Source organism: Pelophylax lessonae, assembly GCF_965119305.1.
Source record: "Pelophylax lessonae genome assembly, chromosome: 1".
Lineage (NCBI taxonomy): Eukaryota > Metazoa > Chordata > Amphibia > Anura > Ranidae > Pelophylax > Pelophylax lessonae.
The window spans coordinates 745,445,286-745,457,556 of NC_138768.1; the positions used below are offsets into that span (position 1 = coordinate 745,445,286).

At 39.2% G+C, this 12,271-nt stretch overlaps 1 protein-coding gene across 1 annotated transcript in view; it reads left to right on the forward strand.

The window, feature by feature from the left end:
• Positions 1–12,271, forward strand: part of CORIN (corin, serine peptidase) — a gene marked incomplete at its 5' end in the record, with an annotated part of 372,660 nt that overhangs the window by 229,585 nt on the left and 130,804 nt on the right. Inside the window, 2 exon segments of the mRNA XM_082265807.1 lie at positions 7,798–7,911; positions 9,567–9,674. Of these exon segments, the coding sequence (XP_082121933.1) occupies positions 7,798–7,911; positions 9,567–9,674 (222 nt within the window).

Here is a 12,271-nt window from a genome sequence, read left to right on the forward strand (position 1 = left end):
GTATTACAAACTTTGCATCACCCAGAGCAGCCGCCCGACCTTAGGACCTAGCGACTGCCTCATTTTCTATATAAGCCCTTACTCAAGATGGCACTGCTTAGGCCTGAAGAAGGATCATTTCCAGGAAGTGACGTCACAACTAGCCGCATGTGCGTCCCACGGCTCCAGGAAGCATTGGCATGAAGGCCATTCTGACCCACCGCTCCACTAACAGGGATGATCTGCAGTGCTATATGCTACATGCCTTTGATGATTTTATCTTTGTGAGTAACATTCTTGTCATTTTTATAAATCCCATATATGCTGCACTTAGTATGGCACTTGTGCTTCCTCCACAGTTACCCTCAAGTTACTTCTTGCTTGTTCACTGAGCTGCCACTAAAGTGAGCCTACTTATGGACTTTGTTGGACTTTTGTATAGATTCTCTAATTCAACCCATTGATTGTGTTGAGAACTGCTTGGAAACTCTAGCACTTTCATTTTTGAGCCGATATCCATGTCCATTAAGCATTTTACTGGCCTTTTATTTTTGCTAATTCTTATCTCAAGTTTCTGTTGTGTCAAGTCAACACCACTACTCTTACTAAGTGCCATAGGAGCAAGTAGTACAAGAAAGGTGCATGTAAACTCTAAAGTAATTTATACACTAAGTCAAGCATATACAAATTCCTTGTTTTTCCAATGTAACTGTGCTGCTATTGGTGGACTACCCACTCAAGATTTATTCCAGTAGGAATGGAGGACCAAAGGAGTAGTAAAGAAAAAAGATGAGTATTTGACATTCATAAATACATCTTTAATTTTAAAGGGAAAATCAGTTTGTGCTTTTATTCCTTTATAAGGAAATACTGCGCACTTGGCTTGGTATAGATCTGCAATTCCACTTTTGGCAGCCCATCAGGGACCTTTGGTCTTAAGAATGACAAATGTCAACTTTCAGTCTAATCTGTGACTTAAAAAAATAAATTTAACTATAATTTCTCACTGTAGCAAAAGCTAAATGCAACATGGATGAATCTCCACAGTGAGGACTGACTCGTCTGGCAAAGATCTCTAAGTTTTATGGACTGCTGGGTGCTCTCTGAGAACCTACTTAACGAAGCAGGCCAAGCCATCCATGTTCCAAGAATTGCATTCTGTACAGTATAGTCTGGTTTATTACAGTGTATGTTTATGTAAAAGGTCAAGGACTTCTTAAGACATATGAGGGTTATAAATGCTCATAATGCCATAAAGTAGAATGCTTTAATGGAGTAAGAAACCAAATATGCTGAACTGCAGCGATTGTACAGACTATGCTAACTCAATTTCAGCATCATTCTGTTTGTTTAAACAATTTAAAGAGATTTATGGAAAAACTATTTGTCAGTGCTATTTGGTTGTTATATTTGAGTTTGTTATCAGTCGACATGGCAATACTAAGGCAGAGCTATATACGACAGTGGTCATTTATCACTTTGTTGTAGCCTCTTAGTCAACAGTACAGATCTTCAGAACTGGTTATTGCTTAGTGTATGGTTGTTTAAAATAAGTTTGACATTTGTGCAGATTGCTCATAGTTCTTAAAGTGTATGTAAACCCCAAATCCATTTTTCATTATGCTCGGCATCATGCTCCACTGTATACAGTTTTTTTAAGCTAACAGATTGTCGGCAGTTGGTTACAAAGCTCCTTTCCTGGAGATCCTGCTAGTAACAACACTTCCTGGTGTAGGCTAACAATGCTAAGCCACTGCGTCACAATTAGAAGTGCCATTGACAACCAGCCATGTAGGTTGCCTATTAAGTCTATCAGATAGGCAGTCCAGTGACCAACTGAAGGAACGCATACGGCAGGCTGTCAATGCTGCTTGCAGTTGTTAGGCGTCAAATTACCATTGTTAACCTGCAACAGGAAGTTCTGTTCCTGGCAGAATCTCCTGGTAAGAAACGATGCAACAGATTCCCCAAAAACAGTATGCTTAAAGCGTAGTTCCGCTGGTTTTTGTGTTTGTTAAAAGTCAGCAGCTACAAAAGGTGTAGCTGCTGACTTTTAATAAACACACACTCACCTGTCCCATGGTTCAGCGATGCGGCCGGCGGGAGCCCCGGTTCTCTCCCTCTTCTTCCCGCAGTGCCAGCATCACTACTGTGGGCACCCGGCTGTGACAGCTTGTGACTTCACAGCCGGGTGCGCACTGTTCATGTGCGAGTCGTGCTGCACATCCTCAGTGGACAGGCAATCTTCTGGGACCAGTAAAATGTCCCAGAAGATTGCAGGGAGGGAGGAGTAGAGGAGAATTTCCTCTCAAGCCGCCTATCAAAACTAGGTGCCCGCCCCCCGACCCCCCATGCCAAATGTGGCATGTCAGGGGGTCAGGAGATCTTAAAGCATAAATTCCACTTTTGAGTGGAACTCCGTTTTAAGAAAAATGTATACAGTGAGGCATAATGTTAAACATGAAGAAACATGTCTGAAAATACTGTGGTTCTTTCCTTGATCCTGTGTTTTTAATGATTGAGTGAACTGTAAATAAAGAGTTGTGAAGATGAGCAAAGAGCATAAACCCTTAGTTAACTGCAATATTTTGGATTTTCTATCACTTTCTGCTTTGGTGACAGTGGTCACCAGGACAAATAGAGATGATAAATCTACCGAATGGCAACACAGATAGCAATAAAACAGAACTTCAGCCCCTCCCTATTTAAATAAAAAGTTTTCACTATAGATTCACTTTTAAGACTAAAGGGATTTTAACTTTCAAAAACAGAGTAACTGATTGACAGGGAAACATCTTTAAAAAAATAACTAAACAAGATAAGGCCATATCAATGGAAAATTGCCAGAATACACAGCTATCATACTGCATAGACTAGACTATGAATCCAATTTTTTTTCTTCTTGTTTGCATGCATTCTGAGATTTCTGTTTGTACAGATGTCCAAATGTCATCCAAAAAATGCTTCTAGAGATTGTATCAAGTTAAAACTGCAAAGAATTGTTGACCCCAGGGAATAAATGCTTTGCCAAGTTATGTTTCCTTTGAGAGCTATCCCTCCTCCGGGCTTTTTTGCCTGTTAATGGTTTCTTTCTTTTTTTATTTAATGACAGATCCTGCTGATGAGTTCAACATTTTGCCCCTGTTAGGACTATATTCAAAATATTTAAAGCCCAACCCTGGGCACAGTTCTCCCCCCCTACCACGCCTCTTTTATCCATTTACTCATTGCTAATACATGAAATCTGCCATACATGCCCCTTGTTGACCTAGTCCTAGAGTGTCACATAGTTACAAATTTGGTTCAATATTATGGGCATTTTGAATCTTTTTGTTTTTTTGGACAAACTCAGTGATTAGTTAGTTTGGTAATGAGGGGCAAGGGGATAGGGGTTTGAGTGCCCAAAGTTCAGCTGTACTAATATAGTGCTATATACAGTCTGCAGTTACCCACAGCAATAACCCACCTTGAGAGAGTGGACTAAAGAAGACTAACATTTGAAAAATTGTTATGGTCAAATGCTCACTGCATTTTATATGCTCATATTTTATATGGTCCAACACAAATTATATATATAATTTATGTGAAGTTCCATAATTAAGGCACAAACCAACAAAAGAGTTTTCTTGCACCAGGATTCAGTAATGACTTGCTACCACTGTTGTAATGGTGGGATCCACTAATCTCCCTATTGCTTAGGGAGGTTTACTAAACCTAAGGCAGGTGATACATGGATCAGTTTTTTGATCAGCCAGCTGGATGATGAAACAAAAAAATGGATTCCCCCATCCACACGAGCAGGATGGATTGCATTCTGACTTTGGGGATAGATTGGCTGTAGTGCTGATTAAAGGAAACATTTTCAACAAGCTGTCTTGAGAGAAGTTGGTCATTAGACCAACTTCTTTAGAAAGGGAATGGCCATAGATGGATCAAAATTTTGTCTGGTCCCTACTGAACCAACCGCATTTCGATCCATCTATAGACAGTTTTACATAAAAACCCAATGTACCCCTATAGAGTGGCACTCACAAAGCGTTAGAAGACTGTTAAGAATCTAAACAAATGTTTCTATCCACTAATTATGCTATAACTGATACATAAAATATGCTTCAAATTTAAAGTGGTTCTAAGAGCCGGTTCACACTAATCCGATTTGTCAGGCGACTTGGTCGCTTGACAAGTAGCTCCCAATGCTGTGCAATGGAACCATTCTAATCAGAGCGACTCAAGTTGGTCTGACTTAGAAAAAGGTTCCTGCACTATTTTTTGTCAAAGTTGGAGCGACTTGCATTGACTTCTATTATGAGAAGTCGTTTGCAAGCCGCGCTGAAGTTGCGCTGCACGGGCGACTTAAAAGTCACCCGAAGTCGGGGAGACTTTGAGTCGGATTAGTGTGAACCGACTCTAAGGGCTGAATGTTTTTTACCTTCAAGGATTCTATCTATGAAGGTATAAAACCTTTGGTGTGCTGTGCCCCCCCCCCCAATCCTTACCTAAGCCCCCTCTGATCCAGTGTTCACGATAGCCTCGGCTGTATGAGGACTCATTGTCTCCCACTGTTGTCAATCACAGCCAGTGAGCCAATGAAGAAAGGGTGTGATTGGGCCGATAGACGGATCTATGTGTCTTATGGACGCATAGAGCAGTGGCTTGGGAGCGAGCCAACAGCATTGCCCCCAGGGCAAGCAGCTTTCTCTGGAGGCTCTGCTCAAGGGGTAGGAGCCGGAAGTGGTGGCAGAGGACCTGAAATAAAGAGGATCGGGGCTGATGTGTGCAAAACCACTGCACAAAGCGAGTAAGTATAACATGTTTTGTTATTAAAAAAAAAAAAAACCTGCAAAGCTTTACTATCATTTTAAATATAAAAATTAGTTTTAAATAAGTTTAAAAAGCTTCCGTTTCATTCATTTGTATAATAGAACTGCTGTCAGCTACGTCCCACAGTTTATTGTGGCCAAAATTCTAAGTTTGTCACTTGTACTGAGTGCATCCTGCTTTGACAAGAGCAGGGCAATAGCAAAAGAACATGTAAGTAATTGCAAGCATGTAGGTCCAGAATGAAGGAATACAGTATTCCTGTTAACATTTGTATCTATTTTCTTTTTTATTAGTTGTACATTCAACTGCTTAGTTGTATGGTTCTGTACCTTTTGGATTTGTTTTTGTTCCCCCATGTACATCCTTCTCCCTTTGTAAAACACTGTTCTGTAAGTCAATAGCAGTAATGTGATGATATTTGGACTATTCCCTCATGTGGTGTCAAATGGATGTTGAAAATTATGAACTGTAATATATTATTTTAAATACATTTTAGAATAAACCTGAAAATGTAATAATACTAATAGGACAACTTGAGTACACAGTAATAATCTGAGTATTATAATCACTCACACAATATTGCATTCTAGTCCTGTATATATACAAGTAGACACCTATACACACTCACAGTGTACACTGGTGTTGACGAAGAATTAGAAAGATGCTTGCACAGGAAATATATAGCAATCCAGTAAGCATTATGCTTTATAATATTAACCATTGTTCTTTGAAACCTTAGGGTACCTGCAGAGGTTGATGGGGTTTTATTAAGCAATGAATAATAATGAATTGATTAATCATCTTATGATGCCTGCATAATTACAACACCAACTTCACTTACCAGAAGCAGTGGTGTGGGACCAGTGACAATAAATTTAAGGAAGCATTCTTTACACAGATCACCAGTGTAAGGGATTTGTCATGCACTGATCACTGATCTATGGAGTCACCTCTTCTATTGATCAACAATTTAAGGGAGCATCTCTCCTACTGACCACCAATGTAAGGGGACACGTCTTAAACTAAACACCAATAGCAGGGAGCACTATATTAAGACCCCAATGTATACAGATATTTTTCATTGACCAACAATGTAATTGGGAAGCTCTCTACTTACCTCGATTGTAAAAGGACACTAAAATTTTCGCTCCTGGCGTTCCTTTACTGGCCGTAATAATTAATAGTTTAATTCTATAATGTTGATTTACTAAAACTGGAGAGTGCAAAATCTGATGCACTTCAGCTTGTTCAATTAAGCATTGCTAAGGAAACCTGGAAGCTGATTGGTTTCTTTGCAGATTTGCACCAGATTTTGCACTGTCCAATTTTATTAAATCAACCCCTATGTCTGTTAGTGAAAATTAATTTTGCCATGTAGAGAAGGGGTGTTATAAATAATCTGCTCTGGGTGCCAAAGAGGTTTGGTGCACCACATTCTTTACTCTTACTTTTTTATTATATCTACAATGTATTGACTTTGTGAGTATGACCTGTAGATATAGACCTGAAGAGACCTGAAAGTTATTTCAAGGTTTCTTCGCTGGTAAAAACTTTTCGAAAGGATGATCTAAGCAAATGCTCATTGAAATTGATGGCAATCTGCTATTCTTGATATTTTCACACATAATTCAACTTGCTTGAGAATTGTGATTGTTCTTATGCTGTTCAAGTTGCAGTGATGTAATAAGCCCTTCCAGGTGACACATATTCATAGATGGCTGCAGCTGTTGAGGAGACCAGAGAAAATGTATTTCACAAGTGGATTTTCACACAAAACAAGCATAAAATTGTTGAACTACAAAATACTTGAAAAACATTTTTTTTTACCATTTTACGTATTCACAAATGCAGTGCCAATAATAACAGTTACATATGTCTTTAGAATGAAAAAGGAACATGTAAAAGTTTAAAGTATTAGTGAATCCCTCTTATGTAAAAAACAGGTGATGTCCTTAGTGCTTCCCATGCCTTCTTTGTCAGTCTTGTAATTTCTCAGTATTTCATTTTTTTAATTCTCTGTCCTTAGCTTCCTGTTTTACAGTAGCTACATTGCCTTACAGGGTCCCATGGAGCCCTGCCGTAGCCACCCTTGCGTTCACACTCTTGGCTGGAACTACAGCTGCATGTTGTTTAGATTGTGTCTATCTAGCAAGGTTACTTTGCGGTATAATCAAGGAAGCTCAGACCTCTGCAGTGTATAAATGTGCTTTTACTATACAAAACATTAACTAAAGATGTTTCTCGCCATGGAGTCCCATTTGCTATTGTGCAACATGGCACATGGAATCAGGACCAGACACTTCATGGATGTTGTGGCTGAGACTGCCTTTAACAGCTTGGGCAGTGGTATTTAAACTTGTGTATAAGGAACATACCATCCCCCAAGCCAACACCCTTTATCCTGAGAAGAAAGGGCTCGCTTATCTATTGTTTGGACAGTGACTTCACCTTTTAAGGGGGAAGGGTGGGCTTGGTCATACTGCATTCCTCAAGCCTTACATCAGAAAGGTATAAGCTATACATATGAATGCAGTGAGCCACTTTATTAATAAGGAAATATGTAATATGCAATTTCCACAACACATGTCCACCCAAATGTGGAGTTTTATTTACAGTGGGAGTCTGGGGGACTGAAGCACACTGGCCTCTCTTATCTTTGGATTCAACTGTGAGGAGATCCCCTTGCTATAATTTTTCTGTGTCCCTCCATCTCGGAGTTGTGGTAGCCTTTCCTACTTTGGGGTGTTACCAAACTTACTTTTGCATTCTGCACAGTATAAAATATAATAAAAAATCAACAGAGAGACTCGGAGTCCATTATAATGATCACAGCAGGTATGCAGACCCCAAAAAAATCAAACACCAATAAAGTTTCCAAGAGATAAATGAAACACATATATCAGTTTTGGATGGACTATGCTTTAATGAAAGGAAAATGTATTTATATAATTATTTGGAGCTCAGTACCTTCATGTTTTATTTATTTTTGTGTTTCAGCACTGTGCGGGGACCAAGAAAGCTTTCTGTGCAGCAATGGAATTTGCATAGCCAAGAAACTGACGTGTAACGGCTACAATGACTGCGATGACTGGAGCGACGAGGTACATTGCAGTAAGTCCTTCTCACTAATACCTTTGCAAAGGGTTTACTTTTATACTCAACAAAATCTATTAATAAAATGTTTTATACCAAAATTGTCAATTTACTTTATGTTTTTAACCACTAACCGACTGCCAGCAGTACATATACTGCGGCAGGTCGGCTCTGTCCTGCGAAGCAACGTAACTGTACGTCGCTTCGGGGGACCGTGCCCCATTCGCCACAGGGGAAGCTAATCTACGGGCCCAGTGGCCGCAAATGCCGCCAGGCACCCACGATCTCTCCCCGTTGAGACAGAACAACGGTCTGTTGTTGTAAACACGGCAGACCACTGTTCTGTCAGCAATGAACACAGGGCTCCTGTGTTCCTGCTATTTATTCCATTAGTACATCTCCCACACAGTTAGAAAGCACCCTCGAGGGACACATTTAACCCTTTGATCGCCCCTGGTGTTAACCCCTTCCCTGCCAGTGTCATTAGTACAGTAACAGTGCATATTTTTAGCACTGATTACTGTAGTAATGTCACTGGTCCCCCCAAAAGTGTCAAAAATGTCAGTTTGTTGTCCAATCTGTCGCAGTCCCTCTAAAAATTCGCTGATCACCGCCATTACTAGTAAAAAAAAAAAGAATATTAAAAAAAAATATAAAAATATTTCCCCTAGTTTGTAGACGGAATAACTTTTGCACAAACCTATCAATATACCCTTATAGGGATTTCTTTTACCAAAAATATGTAGCAGAATAAATTTTGGCCTAAAATTATGAAAAAATTAGATTTTATTTTTTATTGGGAATGTTATATAGCAGAAAGTAAAAAATATTGTTTTTTTCAGAATTGTCACTATTTTTTTGTTTATAGCACAAAAAATAAAAATTGCAGAGGTGATCAAATACCACCAAAAGAAAGCTCTATTTGTGGGGAAAAAAAGGACATCAATTTTATTTGTGTTTATTTTTATTTTATTATATCGCACGACTGCGCAGTTGTCAGTTAAAGTAACGCAGTGCCGAATCACAAAAAATGGCCTGGTCATTAATGTGGAAAACCTTCCGGTCCAGAAGTGGTTAAAAAGCATTTTTCTTAAGGAGAATAGTGTCATTGCTACATTTCTCCCTCTTTTTTTAATATTTACAAAAGGAATGTTTCTTCAAGACCTAACAATTTTTTTATGAGATCCATGTTTCAGAAAATATATGTTTTGGGGTTCTTTAATGAGCACACCCTTACTGCTTTATTGGTGAAAAGTGTAAAAAACACGACTATATATTGTATATACCTATGAGAAAAAGACCAAGGCAGTGAGAGGGTTAACTGGAGGAGTGCAACCAGTTACAAAATATGTACTGTGGAATCAATTACAATAATGTAAAGGTGCTTTGAGAGGGAAAACGTAGCTCATGAAGAATGTAGCTGATATTCTCTTACGATCTTACCACCCATTGACTAAGCACAGTGGTGTCTCTTAAGTGTTCAATAAAAGCATCTGAGTCTATGGCAGATTCATGGCCCTCATAATCACTCTGAATGTACCCCTTCATTTTAAGCAAACATAAGGTCCCTTCATGGCGTAGGCACTTTTTATTGCAAACATAAGTCACGTTATTCCACAGAGCACATGCAGATTTCCTCTGAATTCTAACATTGACATCATTTTTAATTACAGATTGCAGTGAACATCTATTCCGTTGTAACACCGGAAAGTGCCTTAATCATAGCTTTGTCTGCGATGGATATGATGACTGTGGAGACCTGAGCGACGAGCAGAACTGCGGTATGCCATAAAACCTCCAGAACAACTTCTCTGTGAAAAATGTTGCTGGTTTTTATATATTGTATTAATTCTGTTTCAATCTTTTTATTCAGTTTTTTAAATGACAATTAAAAAACATGTTATGATGTAACAAAAAGTGCATAAAAACACTGTCATCAAAATGAGTTGACAAGAAAATAAAGACGATAGCATGTTTAAAGGATATGGAGTTTAGGCAAAAATCTATGAAAAGTATATTGTTAGGTACTTTGCCAATGTGGTTAAATGTAAAGAGTCCCATATAGCAATACAGGTTCAGCTATATGGGAGGAAAAGGGCAAACATCAGATGAGCCTTACTGCAGACCAACATTGTAGGCTCTGCAAATGGGTCAAGCAGGACTACACCCGCTCACCCTTCCACCTGAGCAGGCTATGACCATAATGATAGAACTATGGCTAACATAAGAACCAATATAGTGCCTAGACCTAGACTTATTTATCTTACTCTGGGAGCAACAAATAATTAGAAAGGTCCAATATATCAATATAGTATCCTAACCTGTCATATAACCCCCCCCCCCCTGAAGAAAAACCCCTAATGAGCAACAAAGGGGCAGAGGGTCCGACTAGAGAACTAATACTGGACCTAAGGAGAGAGATAGAAAAAGCAAGTAAAGAGAAGTAAACCAGAGAAAGGAGCAGAGAAGCAAGACCTTACCAGGAATCCACCCTACCACCGGTCCAATGTCAGCCCCGAGTATCCAGTACCTGTAGGAAAGAAAGCCAAGGCGACCATACCTTTTCAAACGGGTTGTTTGTCCCGGAGGACACTAACAATTTTTTTTTTGGGAGTATGATCCAGGTTAGCTTTTTCTTCAATAAAGCTAGGTCTTTTCCAAGCCGTAACAATTGCTATTTTGGGCGCTAAAAACATATAGTATATTAAGGTCTGTGAGGACTGTGAGGATATTTTTTACAGGTTTGTTAAGCAATGCTATTCGAGTGTCTTTGATAATATTGACCATAGTCACTGAGTGACTTAGGGAGTAACCCCTATCCAAAAACAACAGACCTTAGGACAAGTTCACCATATATGAAGAACAGAGCCCACCTGGCCAAAGCCCCTGAAACAGGAGGGTACATTTTAGAGGAGCACCCTGGCACTAGGTACCATCTCGCAAGCACTTTGTACCCCACTTCAATCAGGGCAACGTTCATAATACCCTTATGTATACGTTCAGTCCGAGATCGCCAGTCCCCCTCCTCAGGGGTCATGCACAAGTCCCTTTCCCAAGCTATTTGGTAAGAAAGTTTAGACGAGGGAGAAACAAAGAATATTACATTAATTCATTGCATTTTATACACCATTCAGGTTATTCCTCAGTTTACAATAGGTTAAAAATCACCAGCATTTTGGATGTGAATAACAGGTGACAAGCAGCTCTGTTAAACGCCCTATTAAGGGGTATTACAATCTACTTTTCTCTATAAAAAGTGCTGACCTGTAAAAGCATATAATGCTACATACCATCTATGTGCAAAACAATCATAGACATAAAGTGTTATTTACTGCAAACAAAAAGTGCTATCCACAATGAGTGCAAATTTCAACTCCACAGTTCTCAAAAAGAAGTGTCAGTGCGCTGTGCAAATGAAAGTACTTTCCAACAACACACAAAAGTGCTTCTTAGAAAGTGCTTCAGTGCTCCACCACCTTATTCCAGCTGGAAAACTCACCAGATAGCCATGACCACCTGTTACAGGTGAGTCATGGAAGGCATAGTTTTTATCACGGTGTTTCCACTAACTGCGATAATTTCCCAATTTCCAACAAAAGATGAAATTCCTTTATATATTATTAGCCAGTATCCCTTTCGTATGGATTGTTTCAGTACAACATATAACGGCAAGAGTAATCGATATAGTGTAAATCCTTTTAAAATTTTATGAAAACACAAACACTTTCCTCCTACTCACATTGTTTCGTCCTGTACCTCGCACCGAGGGGTATTCGATACAATTATCATAAAATACTGCAGTATTAGTATTGTTCTCTAAACATCTGTTCTGTTGTATGCATACTGCATCCAGTATCTCCTCTCATAGTTCTTCTGAGTGTACTATGCTCTACCTCCATGTGTATGTTGAGGGGTGGCGTCTTTTCCGGTCCTTCACGACGCGTTTCATCACATAGACATTATAAAGAGGCGCCTCTTACAGTGTGGTATGGTCATGGCTATCTGGTGAGTTTTCCAGCTTGAATAAGGTGGTTGGGCACTGAAGCCCTTTCTAAGAAGCCCTTTTGTGTTATGTTGGATAGTACTTTCATTTGCACAGCGAGCTGGCACTTCTTTTTGAGAACTGTGGAGTTGAAATTTGCGCTCATTGTGGAACATTTTTTTATATCAATATTATTGCACAGAACGCTGGCACTTTGTTGTGGAAGATTGTAGGAATTGAACCTTACACTCACTGTGGATAGCACTTTTTGTTTGCACTTAGAAGCACTTTATGTCTATGATTATTTTGCACACAGATGATATGTAGCATTATATGTTTATACAAATCAGCACTGTTTGTAGAGAAAAGTTTATTCTCCAGTTTAGCAACAGGTAT